This window comes from Pelobates fuscus, chromosome 5 (assembly GCF_036172605.1).
Source record: "Pelobates fuscus isolate aPelFus1 chromosome 5, aPelFus1.pri, whole genome shotgun sequence".
Taxonomy (NCBI): Eukaryota; Metazoa; Chordata; class Amphibia; order Anura; family Pelobatidae; genus Pelobates; species Pelobates fuscus.
The window spans coordinates 345,342,053-345,355,244 of NC_086321.1; the positions used below are offsets into that span (position 1 = coordinate 345,342,053).

The 13,192-nt window shown below is 39.6% G+C and overlaps 1 protein-coding gene across 1 annotated transcript in view; it reads left to right on the top strand.

The window, feature by feature from the left end:
- Nucleotides 1–8,615: 8,615 nt before the first annotated feature.
- The window catches only part of LOC134612260 (coiled-coil domain-containing protein 18-like), a 76,095-nt gene continuing 71,518 nt past the window's right edge, over nucleotides 8,616–13,192 (top strand). Inside the window, exon 1 of the mRNA XM_063456606.1 lies at nucleotides 8,616–8,700. Coding sequence (XP_063312676.1) covers nucleotides 8,698–8,700 — 3 coding nt within the window. The 5' untranslated portion in view covers nucleotides 8,616–8,697. The remainder of the gene's footprint in view (nucleotides 8,701–13,192) is intronic.

Here is a 13,192-nt window from a genome sequence, read left to right on the forward strand (position 1 = left end):
TTTTTATCAAAGCCCCCTATTATTTGCTGCTTTTAGCTTTTCTGTGATATTTTCGTTTGTGCTTTGTCTTAACACCAAAAACATAGACGTACTATAAACATTGAACAAGAAAAATATATATATACACACTACTGAGAGAATTAGAGTATACACACTGAAGAGAATAAAGTGATTACTAGGTGTTACCCAGGTGTACCTCACAAACACCAAAAACGTATATAGAAACAAGCAAAAAATGGTCTTTGGGCCAAACTGGGGAAAATGGCTGGACGCTATATACTCAACCCCCACGGCCAAACTCAAAATCAACAGACAACTGTCCGACCCAGTACACATAGGAAACGGCACGAGAAAGGGGTGCCCCCTATCCCCTCTTCTCTTCATCCTTACGATGGAGCCATTCCTTCAGGGGATTAAGGACAACACAGACATCACAGGCTTCCGGGTGGGACGATCTGCTTTTTACGCTAACCGCCCCTGGAACATCCATGGAGCCACTCCTAGGGGAAATAGCCAAGTATAATAATGTATCCAATTTCCAAGTTAACTTCACTAAGAGCGAGATCCTGCCCTTGGAAATCACCCAACAAAGGCAAACATTATTGCAGGAGCAGTACCCTTTTAAGTGGGCCGCAGCGGATATTAAATACCTGGGAGTACACCTACCGCATAATCTCACAAATACTTATACCATAAATTTTATCTCTCTTCTCCAACAGATAGAAACAGACCTAGCCACATGGCACAAGCCTCAATTTGGGTGGCTGTGCCGCATCAACATTCTAAAAATGAATACACTCCCAAGACTGTTGTACCTTTTACAAACACTCCCAATCCGTATCCCCAAATCATTCTTCGCCAAAATCAGGCACATCTTCACCAAATTTATATGGGCGAATAAACATCCCAGGATAGCTTTTACCACACTCAAGAAACCCAAAAGCCAGGGCGGACTGGGGATGCCACACATAGCGCTCTACCATAAAGCGATCATGCTCACTAGGATCTATGAATGGGCCAACTCGTGCCCGCAGATGCAATGGGTGCCACTGGAGAAATCATTTTTCAAAACCCCGCTCCAAGGGGTCCCGTGGCATGACTCCGGATCCACATTATTACCTCTAAACCAATCCCACCACCCCACCATAACACCCACACTCCAAACCTGGAGGCTCTTGAGACAGGGGTCAGCAATCTCCCCTCACCCGTCCCTCCTATATCCCCTGACAGGAAACCCGATGTTTCAGCCAGGACTCCCGCACAACTCCTTTGACTTTTTAAACCTACCCCAGAAGACGCCCTACTTGAGACTACATTCAGTCCTAGAGAGCGGCTCAGTCAAACCGCTCGAATCCCTAATGGGACTGGATCGTGGGTCGATGTTGCAGACTTTTAAATATGCGCAACTGACCCACTACATACGATCACTGCTAGCAGGTTCCCGCACATTCACAACATACGAAATATACTGCACATCCCAATCTCTCAAAAACAAACACCTATCCATATTCTACAAGATGCTCCAAGATGAGCTTAAGGGACAAACACCACATTACACCCAAGCATGGAATAGGGAACTCTCCACCAATATCTCCCGGGGAATGGGCACCATATTCAAGGGCATACAGAGATCCTCCAGCAGCACCGCTATCCAAGAAATCACATACAAAAGGATATCGAGGTGGCACTACTCGCCCACTAAACTACAACATATCTTCCCACACACGCCAGATACGTGCTGGCGCTGCGGGCAAATAGGAGGCACGACAGCTCACATCTGTTGGCAATGCCCGACCATACAATCCTACTGGAGGAGAGTAAGGGAGATAATTAACACAGTCACAGGGGGGAACATAACACTCGATCCAGAAACAATGCTCTTCTTATTATTCTCAGACCCCATCGCCAAACCACAGAGGGTCCTAACGAACCATCTGCTCACAGCGGCCAACCTCCTAATCCCGGTACAATGGAAGGCCACTAGAGCCCCGTCAATAAGGGAATGGATCCAGAAAGTGGAATCCATACGAGTGATGGAGGAACTGACAGCCCCCCCCCAAAGCCAGCGCTTTTCTGCCCGGCTTTCATGCACCAAAATCGGACACTTTTCCGTGCAGGCACCGCTGAACCTCCAGCCCCTGGTTCTTATTCGTATGGATTTGGTGAATGCAGGGAAATTCGGTATTTTATGTTTTATGTGAATGCTTTAACCCAGATAGCAATGCCATGGAGCCTGTTCGTATAATTAAAGACTTTAGCTCCATGGCACTTAAACTGTATTCGGGTGGTCTGAGTGCCATTCACCTAATAATGTGCACCCAGACCTGAGCTATCTGGGGATATGTTACATGTCTGTGTTTTATGTATAAAATGTGTCTTTATGTATTTTAAAGTGATAGTCTGTTTCTGTGTCACCACGTGTATAATGGAGTCTTGCCTTTGTCCTGGGAGATAATTGAATTACTTCATTAATTATCTCCAGGACAGAGAGGAGGAAACCAGGATGCATTGTGGGAAAGTATTGTGGCTGTGTGTACGAAAGTGATACATGTCTGTCTGCTGTTTCAGTCTACCATTTGGTCCCCTAGGGGAGTGTCCACCAGGTGGGAGACCTGCATAAATACAGGGGCAGGTAGCCCTCAATAAACAGACCACTGCTTGACCCTCAACACGGAGCCTTGTCTCGTTCTTGGGGGAATTCACTGTATGCTGTTGGAGATTGATTGCTAGGAGTGTAAGCTGATGTATGCTTTTCCTATTCGTCTGCTAGCAGCTATTCGTAAGGTTCCAGTTTGGAGTGCTACCTTATTCCCTTGTATGCTGTTCGGGAGTTTGGTGCATTCATTTATATCCAAATTCGTGAGTTTTGGTGCTTTTACAGTAGCTGTGCCTGTCTGTGAAAAGGGGATTATCGCCTAAACGGATTTTTACCCTTTTCTGCTGAAACGGTCCGTTACATCTACTTTCCATTCCTCATTCTCAAATACTTCACAGCAGTGTATGCTATCAGAGGTTTCCGCATGAGTGACAAATGCCGTTTAGGCATTAGCAGCTTTTCTTGATATCACACACGAGCATCCTATCTGCAGAAAGTACCTCCACGACTGGGACCGGTTGACACATAATATTACTGTACATACCATGAGGGAAGAAGACAACACCCATTCCTATTATGTTCGGCTTACGAACTGACTTAACATCTCATACCCAGAGATTACAATCCACTAATCCTAACTGTGCAGCCTTGACACTCTACTAGGGGGCCATTAAGTTTTGACCACAGGTTAAACGGGCGGGGACATAGGCTCACAAGGTTAGGGGACAGCTTCAAAACACGGTACTACAGAGAGACGAACAGGACCATCACGGGATGTTATCATATGTACCTATGGGGCCCAGTGATTGAAGACTTAATCTCCCCACACCGGACAACCGAGAGATATGCACGCCACTGGTACCATTGAGTAAATTGCCTTAACACACGTTGCTTGTTAATGTACTTTGTCGTTGTACTTTTGATACTGTGTGAAGTAACCTCGAGAATTTGTCAAAAAATAAATAAAAACAAGCAAAAAAATGGGAAAACACCCAGTATATATATAATAAATCTGATACAACCTGGGAGGATAAACCAGGGTAAATATAGTATTTTGTAAAATCTGCAATAACAAATATCACATAGCATAATACAGTACAATCAAAGGAGTTATGTGTTGTATAGGAGATGCACTCACAAACATAGGTTTAAAAAGGCTTCTCTCCCCACCAGGGGTTTATAACGATATGGAAGACCAGTAGAATTCACTCTTCAATAATTCAAGCTGTCAGACAATCTGGGCATATATCCACACACTGTGGAACAGAATTCAGCGCAGTAGTCTTCACAGAGCCAGCCGGAAGCGATTAAAACAAGTAAAATATAACATACAAAATTCCAACACATTCAAAAATATAACAAAGTAAGGACCAGTTTGTCTTATCGTAAAGCCCACGGTTGACAAGACTTTTGACATGAAACTTTATTTAAAATCAAAGTAGCAAAATAAAACAATATTCGTATGTTGAATCCATAAGTGATGTATCAGCTGTATCAAATATTTTTTATTTATTTATTTATATTTGTATAATTTAATATTGACTATTATTTTGCATGAAAAAAAAACTCAAAAATATATTTGTTCACATTTATTTAAATACCTGTTGTGGATTCATGTCAGATTGGTTTGCCATTTAATGGTATAGTATTGGATGGTGCACACCGTCTTATATTTTAATATTCAAGTTTGGGACCCTCATGCCAATTTGTCACTACTTTTTTTTCAAAGTTAATGGCGAGGGTGGTGTTTTGCTGCTCATGTGCAATAGACTCCCATTGCTTTTCTATGTGAAAGCATTGGATTGACTTTGCTGACACATTCAGCATAGGATTGACATTACTGAGTTTCTACAAAAGTTCAGTGTTTTACATTAAATGGTTAAAACGACAGGCTCACTGCACCCAGACCACTTAATTGAGATGTAGTGGTCTGGGTGCCTTTATTGGTCTTTAATATATATTTACTTCAAAACAACAACAAATAAATCTATATTTCTGACAAGTCTGACTGGAAAAATGGCAAATATAGCATTAGTGTTTTTCTGCTTTTATCTAATACTGTTCAATTATATGGTAAAATACAAAAAATTCTCAAATGTCTGCAACTGGATCTCAATACTGCAGAAATACAAGACACTTCTCGGTCTCTCATATTTTTTGAAATTTAAAACATAACCCAACAAAAAACATAGTTTGGCAAGCTATTAATTGTATCTGTTTATTTTTGTATCCATTTATTGAAGTACGCAAGAGAGTTAGTTATGTCAATTGTGTTACAAAAAGAAGCATTGACAGACAAATGCCAAAACAAATAACATCCTGCCACTACATAGAATAATATTTGTGACGTTAAAGAACACACAACTAACCACAATTGTAAAGCAAGGTAAAGTAAACAAAAACAAAACAGCAACCTATTTCCTCTGTGTTGCTTGGGCTAACAAGGAACTGTTAGCCTGAACATAATGTGTGGCTGTGAATGTCAGCTGACGCCGTTCAGCCTATCACAGCGTCACATTGCTGGTATGAATGGGTATAGCTCAAAGACTTAGTCCTGACAGAAGTGCCTCCATTTTTGCACCTAATATAAACCTGGAGGTTGGGGAGCTAAACCTGTGGTTTAGCTCCCCGACCTCCAAACCAGTCCTCCAAACCAGTCCTCCAAACCAGTCCTCAAGGCACGCCTACCAATCCACCATGATTGAGGGATTATCCAGTTGTGCCTAAGGTGTTTTTAGAAGAAAAAAAAAAAACCTTCACACAATTGGGTAATCCCTAAATTCTGGACTGGTAGGCGTGTCTAGGCAATATAACTACACTGATACAAAATGTGATAAATTCACCTGACACCAGTGAAATGAAATAATACAACTTAACTTATAGGACACAGCCTCCCAAGGTTACCTCCCAGATGGTAACGCTCTCAACAGATATGTGTATACAGAAAATGTAGGGTTCTTGCTGATTGATCTATAAAACAAATAATAACATATTATTATTGCAATATTGTCTAATAATCACATACCACGAGTTATCTGTTGCAGAGATTAACCAGAGAATTCTTCCATTAAAAAGGGGATATTTAATATATAAAAAATTAATGATTAACAATTATTAAAAAGATCTGGTCGTTCTACGCGTTTCGTTCTCCTTGAGAACTTCCTCAGGGACCCATATAATGCCTGAAACAAATAACAAATACATCATAGCCTCTCTATTCTCTGGTTAATCGTTTTTGGTAAAAAAAAAGGACCTTTTCCGGAGAGGAGTCCGAGGGAAAAACTCAGCCCCCTACTACCATCGAGGGTGGCACCCTTAAGACGTTTAAATCAAGTTTACCTGTGAGTGCAACTGGTAACTTGCGTTATGTGATTTTTAGACAATATTGCACCATGGTTTTATTTGTTTTATAGGTCAATCAGCAAGAACCCTAAAAGTTCTGTATACAAATATAACTACACTGACCTGTAGTGGTTAAGTCTCCTTTAGATGTCCCTTCAAAGATCACTTTCAAAATATCCGCTCCATTTTCCTCCAGTGAGGCAAGGCTTAAACCATCTGTTGCAAAACTTCCATGTATCGTACTATCTACCCTACTTCTCTTCTTTTGTGTGTCAATACATTGCCTTAAAGGGACACTCTGCATTCCAAAAGCTCTTTAGCTTCTGAAATGCGTTATGTGTGAAGGGTATGTCCTATTTTTTTTCAGGTAGAAATTGGAACTTTTATAAATGAATCATGTTATACCCCCGGCTTTCAAGCAGACAACCGTCCTGTTGCTTTCGGTTTTGTGTAGCTCAGTGGAGCTAAACTCAAGAAACAGCAAGTGCCCAGAGCACCTGCCTTGCAAAGACTTCTCATTGAGCTGTATTGGGAAGTCTGTGATTGGACAGTCACAGAAAGTCTGGATGGGTGTAAAAGGGGAGGGCTTGCAAAGGCAGCAAACAAGAAAACTGGAGCCTTTACAAGCTGTTTTTAGGTATACAACAAAAATTAAGAATGTTTAATTAAATTAAGTTTCATTTGGACTATAATTACTAAACAGTGATAAAACATGTTGTATTTTTGCAGTGGAAAGTCCCTTTAATGCTTATTACTTAGACAAAGCTTATTTATATACCTTTACCACTAGGTGGCATGCCAAATCCAAAAATGCAAGTAAATGTTGTATAGCTTTAAAGGGTTACTCCAAGCACTATAACCACTTCAGTGTTTTAAAGTGATCTTGGTACCTGTCCTGTAGGTGCTGCATTTTATTATGAAATGCAACAGATACTGAGTTTAATCCTTTTGCTGTCAGAGGTGTAACTCTACCTGTGGAAGCATCATGTGGGTGTCATTAGCTATCCCGTAGTTCCGGGCAGACTAATGTAAGTTTATTCTATATTACTAGGTACAAATTGAGAGTGATTAGCTGATGCTCTCAGACAATGAATGATTAGCATGGTGTCTGGCGGGTACAGGGTCAGAAGGCAAATCGTAAAATAGTTTGTCCCTTTTTACTGGGGAAAAGCACCAGGGTACACCTTCTATCATAACCACTACAGTGGTTGGAGTAACTCTTTGAATATTGACACTGATAATCAATTTTTAATTTGGATTTGTTGGATGCTCTTTCACCTGGATATCTCTATATTCATGCATATTAAAGTTCATTATACAATCTGAATTTAAGGAACACTCCAACCACCATATAGCTGTGGTGCCCGGAGTTCTCTGGCATCACCCTATTATAAGGAGTCAAACATTTTTTGAATAGTTTGACTTCTTACCTTGGGTACGCCAGGCGCCTCTCGCCGCCTCCACGGTCATTGCTCTAGAGGTTTAAGTTTCTAAGCAATAAGCAGGAACGTCTGTTAGCTCTCATAACCTACAGCCTGTAATCAGCTGACACTCTCAGCCAATGCACTAAGATCTGCGTTTCAAGGCTTAGTTTCATAGAGCTAATATAAATTCCTACTTATGAACTTCCAGCTCTTCCATGAGAACACTGGAGGTGGGGAGCAGCACTCGGAGGCTCCTTAGAAAGTAGTCAAACCTTTCAAAAACGTTTGACTGCTTACAATGGTGTATGCCAGGACACTTCTGGCACAATCCTCACTAAAGTGGTTGTAACCACTGGCTCAATAGCCACTACAGTAGGTCCAGCAAAGATTGCAGGACCTTATCCAGGAAGTCGCTCCACTGACCATCCAAGTGATAGCTAGTGTTAGCTGGCTTTTCTCTTGGGTCAAGCAACATTTTTAAGAAAACCCTAGGGTTGTCTCTGTGTTTTCATTTTATTTTAAATTTATTACAGCGCCATTGTAGTCGATCTCCTCACCGACCATGCAGCGGCAGTGCTCTTCTTAGAGCTATCCTTCTAATAATAGCACCGGCTCTTTCTGCCACATGTGCATACTGCTCACCATGGAATGGGCACCAATTGAATTTTTTTTTTTTTGCAATAAACAAATCACAGCTGCAATTGGTTAAATCGTGTGCACGATTACAGTGTTTGGGAGCATACCTTCAAAACTGTGTGTACACGATTACTGTGGTGAAAGAGTATAGGGACACTGTAGGTACTATAACCACTTCAATCACATGCCTGGAACCTAAGGGCAGAGTGTCCAGCATTGCTATTAAATTGTTTGCTCATTAGTCTCCGGCAGTCTGGCCAAGGTTAAACTATCTTGTAAATTGATGATGTCGATGACGTCTTAATAAATAAGTCCTTATTTGAAAAGTTCTGGATGAAAAATAAAAAAGGGCACATGAACTAAGAATATTTCACAGCAGCTACAAAAGATTCTTACAAAAGATTCTTACAGCTCTGTTACTGAACATACTCTGTTACTGAACATATTTCTTCAGCTCAATGTTTACCATTGCCATTGTAAGGCTTCAATAGACATCCTTTCATCTTTTGTCAATGGGTGTGGTGTTCCTATTGGAGACAAGAGACATGTTTTTATAACAGGCCACAGAAATAAAATGGGACTTGTAAACATTAACTTTCATTTCTGCTTCAAGGAACCACACACATTTTTTGTAGGAAAAAAATATATGTTCTACAATTGATGGAGACCAGAGAATTATAGAATTTGTATATTTCCTGCATGGTAAGTTTAAAGTACACTTGCATATTTAAATGTTTTTGCTTATTTTTTTTTTTTTTGCAATATATGTTCATGAGAACTGTAAGCTTGTTTGAGCGGGGTCCTCAACCTATTTTTTCCTCTAACATTTTGCAATTGTCTCATTTATTGTTAAATTTCCCCTTTTTATAATATTGTAAACCGCTACAGAAATCCGTTTCACGATATATAAATGTAAAATAATTAATAATAATGAGAAGAGAATCATTTTCTTTACCTGTTTTGTTTAGTGTACTAGTATGTGTGTACCTTAGAATATATTGTGTACTTTTAAGAAACATGCATTAACCCCTTAAGGACACATGACATGTGTGACATGTCATGATTCCCTTTTATTCCAGAAATGTGGTCCTTATTAACCCCTTAAGGACCAAATTTCTGGAATAAAAGGGAATCATGACATGTCACACATGTCATGTGTCCTTAAGGGGTTAAAGATATTGTAAAAAAAAAAAAACAATGTTTAGCCAGGAGCAAGGCTAGTCCGAATCTGTTTCCTGGGCTCCTGATCCTCAGACAAAACTTAATTAATAGTTGGTTGAAAAGCTTAGAGAAATCGAATGTATTATTTTATCGACAATTTGTGGTACGTGCGAACATACCAACAATATGGAGCTCATAGAAAAGCAGGGCATTAGGATGCAATATAGGGAACGATGGATGATTTAAAATAGGGTTTTATAACTCCGACCTTCGGCACTCCAGATGTTGTGGACTACATCTCCCCAATGCTCGCCAACATTATAGCTTTAAGTATATCATGGGAGATGTAGTCCACCACAGCTGGTTGCCTAGCCCTGGTATAGATCACAGATTAAAAAAAGCCAGGCAGATTTTAGAATGTTTCAGATCCTTGATTTCTGTCAATTCTCTCAGAATTCCGAGCTACCTAAAAAGTGGAAAAACTTGTTCTCCGCTTGTTCTTTACTACCTCAGGGTAGCATGTATCTCTCCTGCAGCTCACATTCAGTAACTCGTTAGTTCATTGTTTTGCTCGTTTAATTTTGATGTGTTCTTCAGGCTTTATTAGGCTAGACTCTGTATTGTAGTGAATTGAAATAAAAATATTTAGGCAAAATATTTTGGGTTTGGAAAAATTATCCAACCCATCTATAGCAACAGCTTTGATAATTTGGCCTAAATGTTGTTTTTAGTTTGTGTATGTAAACACCTTAGTCTTCGCTTCTCAACAAATAATTTTCCTGGTCCAACTCCATTTGTCATTGTGTTATTTTCTCATTTGTAATTTTAGAATTCTAGCTATTTACACGCGAACAAATCGATCTGTCACATAAATCTCGGACGGATCCACTCGTTCGGGTATAGATTAACAGGAATTCGTTCGTCACAGTTGAAAAGAATTTGTGTCCGAGTCTATTATAAACCACTTTTAAAATTACTGTGTTACTATCAATCATTCAAAGGGAAAAGATAATTATTTTTAGAATAAGAGACAATAGTAAAACTAACATGTTGATGTTTGTAACCTACAGCAATTTACACATTTTTGTTTTTCTGTTATTTACCTGGCTAGGGTTTTAAAATTTGTATAGTTACATTAGTATTACATATACTTCAGTGCATAGAATAATAGATTTTGGTAATTAAGATTACATTTTATATAAAGGTTTAATTTTCTGCACAGTGATTTGGACCTGGTCATAACTATTACAAAAAACAAACAGATATATACATTAATTAGTATTGATTAGTATCAGTGGGACTGATTCACTAAACAGGCAGAAAACTAATAGGCAGAAAACTAGAACAAAATAAACCCACGTGGATGAACTCGAACAATATTTGTCTCAAATGTAGTGATGTCGCACTACAGGGACTCTTTCTGGCCACAATAGTGATGGAAAAGTTGTTTCAAGGGGACTAACACCTGGACTGTGGCATGCCGGAGGGGGATCCTTGGCAAAACTCCCATGGAAAATTACATAGTTGATGCAGAGTCTGGTTTTAATCCATAAAGGGCATAAATCACCTAACATTCCTAAATTGTTTGGAATAACGTGCTTTAAAACATCACGTGTGATGTTGTATCGATCAGGTAGTGTAAGGGTTACGCTCGCTTCACAGTGATAGACCAAACTCCCAGTTTAACGCACCGCAAACAACCACAAACAGTCCATTTGCACAACCGCAAACTCCCTATTTGCACAAGGTTGGATACCAATCGATGGTTTGATATTCTGAGCCCTCTCTGATTTACTGTACACGACTATTCGATATTCCCACAAATTTTATATAGCATTTTATGTTTGTTTGAGACCACCTTAAAAATATTGGATATCGCTAAAAATCATGATCACTATATACTTTCTCTACAAACCTCTAAAACAAACCAAACTACTCATCCATCCGATATACCACTTTATCCCACCTAGAACTAGTGCCCAGTTAAAATACTTGACTCTTACTTACCCACACTCAGTCATGCCACACAAATTTCACCACTACTCTCACTGAATCCCTCTGACTGTGGCTAAATTCATCTTCTACATCAGAACACTACTCCTAAGATTGGGTTGTATCCATGTCTCGGGTCTTTCATTTAGAATAGGGGCAGCTTCGGTCTCCTTCAACACTGACACTCCAGTGCGTATTATTAAAAGATTGGGCAGATGGAAATCCTCAGTCTACAACCGATATATTCCTCATCCCGAGAAAGAGATGAGGAAAGCTTTTAAAAGCTTTTAAAAGTTTGGCTTTGTAAATTTGATGCAATAAGTGTGTTTTTCTTTAATACCTTTTCACCCTCTTTGCATGAACCCGATTTACATATATTACTAATATGTTTCTGAACATATATATTATATTATTCACTCACTCACTCTCTGGGCCGGCCTAAGACATCATGCTGCCTAGGTCCAACGATAAATGGGGGATAATGTATAATAAACACAGGTTACTTGCTATGGGGGGGCGGGAGGGGGAGGATAATGTATAACAAACACAGGTTACTGGCTATGGGGGGGGATAATGTATAATAAACACAGGTTACTGGCTATGGGAGGGATAATGTATAATAAACATAGGTTACTGGCTATGGGGAGGATAATGTATAATAAACACAGGTTACTGGCTATGGGGGGATAATGTATAATAAACACAGGTTACTGGCTATGGGAGGATAATGTATAATAAACACAGGTTACTGGCTATGGGGGGATAATGTATAATAAACACAGGTTACTGGCTATGGGAGGGATAATGTATAATAAACACAGGTTACTGGCTATGGTAGGATAATGTATAATAAGCACAGGTTACTGGCTATGGGAGGATAATGTATAATAAACACAGGTTACTGGCTATGGGAGGGATAATGTATAATAAACATAGGTTACTGGCTATGGGGAGGATAATGTATAATAAACACAGGTTACTGGCTATGGGGGATAATGTATAATAAACACAGGTTACTGGCTATGGGAGGATAATGTATAATAAACACAGGTTACTGGCTATGGGGGGATAATGTATAATAAACACAGGTTACTGGCTATGGGAGGGATAATGTATAATAAACACAGGTTACTGGCTATGGTAGGATAATGTATAATAAGCACAGGTTACTGGCTATGGGAGGATAATGTATAATAAACACAGGTTACTGGCTATAATGTATAATAAATACAGGTTACTGGCTATGGGGGAGATAATGTATAATAAGCACAGGTTACTGGCTATGGGAGGATAATGTATAATAAACACAGGTGACTGGCTATGGGAGGATAATGTATAATAAACACAGGTGACTGGCTATGGGGGATAATGTATAATAAACACAGGTTACTGGCTATAATGTATAATAAATACAGGTTACTGGCTATGGGGAAGATAATGTATAATAAGCACAGGTTACTGGCTATGGGAGGATAATGTATAATAAACACAGGTTACTGGCTATGGGAGGATAATGTATAATAAACACAGGTTACTGGCTATGGGGGATAATGTATAATAAACACAGGTTACTGGCTATGGAGGATAATGTATAATAAACACACAAAAAAAAATACAAAGAAAAAAAAAGAATGCAGCTTCAGAATTAATCTAAATTGTATGCTGTCTAGGAGGTGGGAGGGTCTGGGAGGGAGGGTCTGCTGCTGCTTGGCTGGAATGTGTCTGCTGACTGTGAGGTACAGGGTCAAAGTTTACTCAATGATGACGAATAGGGGGCGGACCGAACATCGCATATGTTCGCCATCCATGGCGAACGCGAACATGCAATGTTTGCTGGGAACTATTCACCAGCGAACCGTTCGGGACATCACTACTCAAATGTTGAAAGTCAGCACATATCGCAGTTTAGTGAATGTCCCACCAAACTGGTTTATACGTGGTATCTTGCTGGGTTGCAATTAGCTGCAGTAATTGTCTGTGTTGTTTAAAATGTATCTAGAGTCCGAGACCATGTACGTTCAATGAATCACTCCCTTTAAAA